At 38.1% G+C, this 9,268-nt stretch overlaps 1 protein-coding gene across 2 annotated transcripts in view; it reads right to left on the bottom strand.

The window, feature by feature from the left end:
• Positions 1-6,070: 6,070 nt before the first annotated feature.
• LOC128357179 (acid-sensing ion channel 1-like) overlaps positions 6,071-9,268 on the bottom strand; it is a 45,241-nt gene continuing 42,043 nt past the window's right edge. Inside the window, exons 5-10 of one of the 2 annotated variants that reach the window (XM_053317436.1) lie at positions 8,498-8,648; positions 8,296-8,352; positions 8,021-8,174; positions 7,300-7,400; positions 7,102-7,268; positions 6,071-6,190 (exon numbers count right to left, since the gene is read on the bottom strand). In XM_053317436.1, coding sequence (XP_053173411.1) covers positions 6,071-6,190; positions 7,102-7,268; positions 7,300-7,400; positions 8,021-8,174; positions 8,296-8,352; positions 8,498-8,648 — 750 coding nt within the window. The remainder of the gene's footprint in view (positions 6,191-7,101; positions 7,269-7,299; positions 7,401-8,020; positions 8,175-8,295; positions 8,353-8,497; positions 8,649-9,268) is intronic. The other variant, XM_053317437.1, reaches the window with a different exon arrangement.

Below are 9,268 nucleotides of genomic sequence, written 5' to 3'. Positions count from 1 at the left end.
CTCAAGATATTAGGCAAGGCAAATCAAGGCAAGTTTATTTGTATAGCACAATTCATACACAGGGTAATTCAAAGTGCTTTACAGAAGCTGGAAACACATCATAAAAAGCACAGCATTTAAACATTATTTATTAGGAGAGAAAAAAAATATATACATACATATATAAATAAATAAATAAAAAATAAATAAAAGACTAGCCTCACTTGCTCTGTTTTTGAGCAAGAATCTTGACTGTAAGTTGCACTCATCAGTATAACTCCAGGTTTCTACTAAACCTTGGTTAAAAACACTGTGGTGACCAGCCTCACTTGCTAAGTTAAAAGAAAGAATAAAACATAAGTAGATAAATAAGTAAAAATTGGGATGAGAACAGATGAGGTTTAAAGTAAAAAATAGGAGCAGTAAACGCCAGCAAGTAGGTATTGAATTTAAGAGAACGCTGCAGTAAATAATAATGTTTTTAGCCCTGATTTAAAGGAGCTGACAGTTTGAGCAGACCTCAAATCTACAGGAAGTTTGTTCCACAGATAAGGAGCATAGTAACTAAATGCTGCTTCACTTTGTTTGGTTCTCGTTCTTGGGACACACAACAACCTGGTTCCAGATGACCTGAGGGGCCTGGATGCTTCATAGGAAACTAAGATGTAGCATGTATTTTGGTCCAAGACCGTTTAGTGCTTTGTAGACCAGCAATAAGATTTTGAAATCTATCCTTTGACTCACAGGAAGCCAGTGTAGTGATCTGAGGGCCAGTGTAATATAGTCCAGTTTCCTGGTGTTTGTAAGGACTCTGGTAGCTTCATTCTGAATCAGCTGCCTGATTGATCTTTCGTTAAGACCTGTAAAGACACCATTACAGTAATCCAAAAGTAATTTCAGGTGGTAGTAGGCAGATTTCGTGATAAGCTTTAATGGTTGTTAAAGTTCAGGTCAGAGTCAATAATTACACCAAGATTTATGACTTGTTGATTTGTAGCTGTCAATGACATGGAGCCAAGGTGAGTGCTGACCTTTGACCTTTCATTTTTGGGGCCAAAAATAATCACCTCTGTCTTTTCTGCATTTAGCTGGAGAAAGTTCTGGCACATCCACTGATTGATTTGACAAATGAAGCAACACGTTAGTTCATACAGGACACGTAATTCATATGCCCCAGCTGTAATCAGCTGACAGCCACTGATGCCAATCATGCCAATCACAGCCATTCTCACCACAAGTCGGTCCCTTTAAATATTACTTCCATCTACACTGTTCTAGCTCAACCATTGCTCAAACTGCTGCTGGCTAATCCCGGGAGCATCTTAGAGTGGAGCCTTCAATGCCAAGTAAAACTGTGTTACCATTTGTTGCAATAAATGGTTTAATCTATGACGAGAGTGTTCCTGACTGAAATACAGTTACTCAATGAAAGTAAGGGACTATAATCATGGGATGACACTGAAATGTAATGTCCCATAATCTGAGCTAGGGGTAGCATATAGATGTTGAATAGAAGCGGTCTGAGAATGGACCCTTGAGGAACCCCACATGTGATCTTGGTTCGCTCAGACTCATAGTTATCAATTGACACAAAATAGTCCCTATCCTGTAAGTAAGAGTTGAACTATTGTAGCACAGTGCTGGCGAGTCCCACCCACTTTTCCAGTCTATTAGTAGTACGCTATGATCAACTGTGTCAAATGCAGCACTGAGATCCAGTAATACCAGGACAGAGGATTTGCATGCATCATTATTCAGATGTATATTGTTTAAGACTTTGAGCTAACATTAGTGAATATCAGTGAAGTAACACACACTAACAACACTATCACACTCAAGAGACTAAACTAACTAACTCCTTTGAGGCTGTACTTTAGGAACAGTGGTGCTTGTAGCATGAACTGCATGAACAGAGGTGAAAACAGATCAGTAAATTTCACACGTACACTTGTAACTAGTTCATTGATAAAAGTCTGGCTTTTACAGACCACAGAAGTCATTTTCAGCAGATCCACATAAATACCTTTGTGAGCAGCCAACCATAGCCTCCATGGGGTGTTCTGCTATAGGGATTTTCAAACCTCAGACATTTGCATTTGACATCTTTGTGGTAGTGAAATGGGGGTCATGCCTATGTTCCCACAGCCTTATGTTCCCACAGCCTTATGTTAGCTCAAGGATTTTCCACCAAATTAGGCCCTATGTTCCCTCAGTCCTACATTCCCACAGAACAGGTACGGCCATTCCCTAAAGCACATAATGAGTTCTTTATTTTTCTAAGCAATGTTTTTTTCATTCGTGAAAATGCTTGAAAGACAGGTGAAATTCGTTATTTATTATTAAACTGAGGGAACATAGGGCTGTGGGAATATAGACACGCTCTCATCTAATGGTCTTCAGCATTGATCACCCAAATCAAACATTGGTTGGTTGTATTTGAATTTTTCCCAACCCTCCAGGCCACAAAAATATTAACTAACCCTAACCCTAACATGCATTGTCTTTCTGTAAAAGTAAACACTAATGATGCTAACATGCTCACAAAGACAGTTATTACATGCTCATGTTATGGAGATATAATGTTTACCATGTTCTCCATCTTAGTGTAATGTTTTAGTGTGCTAACATTAGCTATTAGACACAAAAGAACAACTGAGGCTGATGGGAATGTCATCAGTTTTACAGGTATTTGGTCATGAACCACATTGGGCAAACTGAAATTTCAACCAAAGGTATTACAGTTCACCCTTAGGGGGGACATGAATTTACCAAATTTCTCAGCAATGTATCCAACAGCTTTTTAGACATTTCACTCGAACCACAAATAGAGAAGCTTAGAGAAACTTAAGAGAAACTCGAAGTGTGTAACAGAAGTTTTCTTGTAATATTTCACAGGAAGTGAAAACCTTTACCTGCTGGTGATGCTTGGAGTCAAGGGGGCATTAGGATTCATCTTCTGGGCACCATGAATGTTTGTACCAAATTTCATGGCAATTCAATCCACCAGACTGTCACCCCTAGAGTCACACTGCTAGCATGAAAGCTTAAGTTGTGTGATAATGATATACAGTGAAAATCAACCCTGGTACAATCTGTTGAACCCATTTTTTGCCCTGGACTAATAATAATTCATATTTCAAGACAAAACCCGATGATGAAAAAGTGCACGTCGTACAAAATTGTATAAAAACTTAGTATAAAGTATAAATCATGACACAGTACAACTGCAAGTGAATAAAAGTTACATAAAGTTAGCATTTAATTCTTGATACAACAACTGCTTCAAGTTCTATACATCATCAGACTAAAATAATCATCTTGTCATATCTAAAAAAAAAAAAGGAAAGAAAATGGCGGCCAAAACCAAACTGAACCTGAAAGCGTGGCAGTCAGGGGGACTTGTTTGGAGATGCATGACTTCATGCAGTGGACACCAGAAAACAACATTACAGCTGTTCATTTTCATTTCCTGATGTATACATGAATACAGTATAAGCAGCTGTGATTGTAGCAAAAACAAACAGAAAAAAGGAAATAGCTTAAATGTCTTTCATAAATAGTTGTTTTTTGTTACTTTTGATATAGAAACCATCTACAATCATATGAACTGAATGGCATCATACTTTATGTACATATAAATTGAGTTGAGACACACCTATAGTTTATATTAAATAAATACAACAAGTACGACAACATCAGACAGTTAAGACTATGCTAATACATATTATCCATAGTCCATAGCAATATTTACATTTAATTACAGCTGTATGATTGTGCTTGATAGTAACACTACACAGCTACACGCTATACAAATCCCATTTCCGGTTGAGCTTAACATAGAGCTCAATGGAAATGAGTTTAAGTAGATTAGCTCCAACAGAATATTGTACAGTAAAATGATTACATTTTTGTAAACACAGTCAGAATATAGACGGCATATGAGACAAACCCTTTAAACATGCACTGCCAGAGCCAACATGTTTACCAACCACAGCCTCACTCATAACAGATAATAGCGTTTTAGACAAGGCAACATTTCAAATCTTTCTCTATCAGCTTCAGAATTTGGCACTGACGTTGGGCGACATTGCACACATAAATATATATATATACAGTTTGTATGTACAAATAAATACATGCTCACAATAACCAACCTAACAGGCGGACAGATGATGAAACGAACTGCAGTCAGATGTGCAGATTAACTGTTCATTGATGGACCACATTGAAGATGCCGGCTGTACAGTGTTACATGCAACTCGAGCCCTAAAAGATGGCAAACACATTCAACAAAATGTATTCTGATTCATTTTTATTTTGCCACGTTAACACACCTGAAGGTTAGTCCCATTAAAGGTAATGAACAGCATCCACATGTGAAAATGTAGCTATGACGTTCCCTCAAATGAATGGATTCAATTCTGTTTTTTAGTCCTGCCAGAAGATTGTAGTGTATTTCTACAGTGATTGTCATCAAAAGGGAATTTGATGGCAAATTATATAAAGGAAAAAATATTTTATATTTCTTCATAGTGGGGTTTTTTACTTTTGGAAGAGTGGTTAAGGTTAGGTTGAGTTTAAGATTAAGGTTACAGTTACAGTTAGGCTAGGTTAAGGTTAAGGGTAGGGTTAAGGTCAAGTGCTCAATGAGGAAACACAATGCATACAAATCTTGTGAGAGTTTCACAAATTGTCACTTTGGGGTCTTGTTGTCACAGTGAGGTTTTTCTGCCACAGCTCTGGGTGCTCCGGTTTGCTCCCATCATCAAAAACATGTTAGGTCATTTCTCCTGTCAGTACTGTTGACCAAAGGCACTGACATTAAATTGGAGTTGGTCCCCAGGTGCTGCACAGTGGCTGCCAACTGCTCCTAATACTTAACATAGGTTAAATGCAGAGATTGAATTTCACTGTACAACTGTATGTGTGACAAATAAAGGACCTTGTTTTTACTTGGTCTGGTATAACCAGTGGCTTTTGGTGGCTAATGTTATCAAATTTTACATAGTGCTGTGAACTGAGTCAGCTCAAAGATTTGATTTTTCTACTACTTATAGTTCTACATACAAAAATTTACCATTATACTTTATAACTTTTTCAGATCAGACATTTTGACCTGTCATAGTAGGAGAAGTACAGAAGTACTAATAATAACAATGAATCTTTTCTATTCAAGTGTCCCAGTAAGCCACATGACAGCGTGACAGTGAGCCTATTATGAACAATACCAGAACCCTGAACCTGCAGAAGCTATCATTTATTTTATTATTAACACCTGCACTTTTCTACTGTGACATGTCAAAATGTTCTCTATGAAAAAGGCCATGACTGCTGTTCAGTAAATGTTACAAAGGCTTGCTTTAATGCCAAATTCTGCTTTTTTCAAGACATAAAAATGTGCCTTTTTGAAGTCAGTTTTGCTTGGCTCAAAGTCTTCAGGGTGCTGTCACCCGGCAAGATGAGGTAGTATAGTATATTGTCAAAATGCAGAGGATTTAACAAGGGAGGACTGTCATAAAATGAGGTTGGATGACATTAATATAAAAATGGAAAGCTGGTGAAAAATTGAAAAAGTCAAGAATCGACAGACTGATCAAAACGAATGTCAAAAGACGAAAGTGAAAGAAAACGCAGTGCTGACATGCAATTCTTAAAAAAATGACCTCAAATAATAACAATAAAAAAACTGTCACATCAACTATTTTACAAAAAACACTCCACACACCACCACATAGCTGTGATTTTTTAATGCCTATTTACTGAAAACATATGAACCTTACCTTAGTTCATGCCCCCATTTACCGTATCTGTTACTACCGTACGTCGTTGAAAAGCTGTTTACAGATGACCATGCAGTTTTTAATTAATCATGACATGATGATCACTCTTTGCTCTCATTGTCCTGCTTCCTGTGTGGCTCTCCTTCCACTTTAGCCACGTGTACACCACACTGTTCGTAAACATTATCCAGGCACAGTTCACACACGTTCCTCTGTAGCTCCAGCAGTCAGGCTTACCGCATTGAACAAAGTCCACGGATCCGCTCAGAGACAAGAGACAGTAGCAGCTCCCTGTTCATAGCTGCAGATGCCTAATGAAAGTTACTGACGTGACACTTGACATCATCTAAGCTCAGGACTGTGCCCTGGTCATTGTTGTTGTTGTGCTTGTGCTTCTTATCAGAGCAGCGACACAGCTTGAACTTTATTATCTGAGAGGATGAAAATAGAGAAAGTCACCTACTGTCAGTGTTGGCTCACAAAGGCTAGTTAAGTAAAAACACTTTTATTTTATCTGTTGTAAAGTCTGTCTGAATATAGTAAATGTCTGAAAGCAGCACCCACCATCACCACGCTTTTCCTCACCTTTTGATCTTTAAAATGCTTGTACTTAGTCTGGGAACCTTTTCCTGTCCCCTAATCTTGAAGGTCTGAATGCTTCCTTCCTTCCTGTTGATCTGATCACAATGTCTTTACCCATTAATCGCAAATTGATCTGATCTCCACCCTTCAGCCTACTGTATAACTATCCCTCTGGCCTCTGCTGTAGGTCTATCTGCTGTCTCAGACTGACTCTGTCTCAGTAAGCTTGGTGTATTTTGGAATACTAATAAACCAACACTGCTACAGCAAACTTTGATCAAGGACTTCAGTCATTTTCTTCAACACCTGTCATCCTAGGGTCTCTTTGGTTCTAACTGATTGGTGAGGAGTCCCATGTATTTAACCTATGTGGGGTCATTATTAAGGTCATTGATACCACTTGGTTTGATCTGGAAACTATAGAGCCAATTTGATTCATTGCACATGGTCTTACATGATAAACAATGAAAAAACTCCAGCGACTGTTGTTTACGATTTGCCTCGGGTGACTACAACGATTCTTTTGACTGTCAACTGTTAAAAAAGCCAGGAACACTAGCAAACAAACCAGTATCAATGACCTTGATAATGACCCAACGGAGGTTAAAAACCAGGCACTGAAGAAGCCCCTTCAATGAGAGTTGAAACTTCTCAGAGTATCTACAGCAAAGTCCACCCGCCCTCAATTCAGCTGTCCTTGGATAACAATGACCTGGATAACTGAGAAACAGACTTTTATGTACAGTACTTGATGTCTCACCTCATAAAGATAGTCAAATATCTCCAGAATGGTGAGTATGCTTGCCCCGATAAAAAGTCCCATTTGACCACCAATATCACCTGGAGTAGTAAAATGAAAGCATATAATGTAGTAAAAAATACACATTTTTCCAAACAACACGAACAAATTGGTCAGTATTACAACACTTAAAAGATAATATATCTTTATAATTCAATAAAGCTGTACCTAAAAGTCCAGCCACTTCATAAGCCTTCTTCTGTTCAATAGTTTCATAGTTGAGAGCCTCAAAAAAGATGTCTAGGACCAGGATGTTTTCCCTGTGAAGACAGTCAACACAGTAATATTACATTTGTGCATATTAGCATTGAGAAGTTGACTATTTACATATCCAGCAGACACGGAGCAACATTAGCATTCATTTGGTGTCGTGTTTCTGGCAACTTAGTGAATTTAAGTCTGATACTCACCCTCTATTTTGCTCTACACCACCTCCTGCGTAAATATTTGGCTCTTTAGCTGCTAAATGCTCTAATATGTTCACCAGCTAGTTGTTAACTTTGGTGTTTGGAGATGGGCATGTAGTGCACAATTTATCAGAGTTTTCTTTGCAGAAAACATTCGCTTGCTGTGTGTGGAAGCGAGAAGTGAGTGAGTGGTGAGGATGGACCAAAACAATAAAGCTGCGGCCATAAAACCAGAACAATGACACTTTAAAGCTCTGTAGAGTCTGTGGGTTTATTACTATGAGCAACTACCTTTGTCATAAAGATATTGATTATAGCAGCTTTATATGAAGAAATTAACATACATTTTGGTTTCTTGTTGGTAATATATTGCTTTAGTCGTATGATACCCCAATTAGTTTTTTTCTTTTTCTTCTTTTAAATATATTTTATGTGTGACTGAATCAATATTATAAGACATTGTTGATACTTACTTGATATACTGCTCAGATTTGTTGTATTTCTTTGCAAGATATTTAGCAGAGGCCTTGCTGGGGATCTTGACAAAGGACAACTCTTTGCTGTATCTGGTCATATTGCATGGTGTCTCACAAATGCAGAAATCATTGTCTTTCTGCACCAGGAAATCTGGAGGCAGGAAATCAAAGAGCATGTTTGACCATGTGACTTAGATGTCATGGTATGATTATGATGTGTGTCTGTTCTGTTGGAGGACTCAGATCAGACATGAATGAAGCCTCTGTCTTACCAAGAGCTGGATCAGCACATTCTTTGTACAGCTCGGGGGTGCAGTAGGGTGCATCGCCTGCAGCCAAAGCAACACATAAGCCTGTCAGTGCAATTTTTCTTTGCTTTCCGTCTTTGAAGTGCCTACGGTATTTTTTTTTTTTTACCCCTGCAGCATCATGAACGCAACTCTGATTCAATGCACAGTAACAGTGGTTTCCTACCCGGCATGTGCACCATGCGACAGTTGCAGTTGTCCACCAGGTAGCGTGTTTCACAGTCAATGCGACAGGCTGTGATGCTGTAGCTGTCGAAGAAGTCTGAATCCATGGGCGTCACTTTACAATCACCCCAGGGTGGGGGAAGATATATCAACTGCAACATGACACATCATACATCACATCAATATTTATACACAAACCACAGTTTTCCCCAATATTAACACACTTATTACTATGGTCACTGATACTTTTAAGTAATGTGTGTTGTATTTCTGTACTTTAGACATTGCTTTATAACAAGGCAAATGTAACACTAAAACAGAGCTACACAAAATCCTGCATAGTAATTAAGGAATGAATTAGGAATGGCCTGATAATTGACACATCATTCATAAATAACTTCCTGAATAAGTCTGAATGAATAGATAATGATAAGTGAGAACAAACTGGGGAATATTACATGAATTAATCATTGTGTCATGATTAGTTTCTAACTATCTGTTTATTGACATACTGACCACTTTCTTCATGAATCATTCCTGATTAAGTCTCAAAGCAGACGCTGAGCAGCATTAAACTGCAGCTACTCATTCATTTCTAATTATTAATTTAAACAATCAGTGCAATAGTATCATCGTGTAGTGAGAGGTAATTATTGGCATTTAAAAGAGTTTTGCACACAGTATTTCAGCGCGCTATAATCTGGAAATATTACTAGATTTAACCGTGTCTTCATCAGTCAGCCTTTGTTGTAGCTATGTTGTCAGATGTTCC

Source organism: Scomber japonicus, chromosome 4, assembly GCF_027409825.1.
Source record: "Scomber japonicus isolate fScoJap1 chromosome 4, fScoJap1.pri, whole genome shotgun sequence".
Taxonomy (NCBI): Eukaryota; Metazoa; Chordata; class Actinopteri; order Scombriformes; family Scombridae; genus Scomber; species Scomber japonicus.
This window is presented reverse-complemented; position numbering and strand designations above follow the sequence as displayed.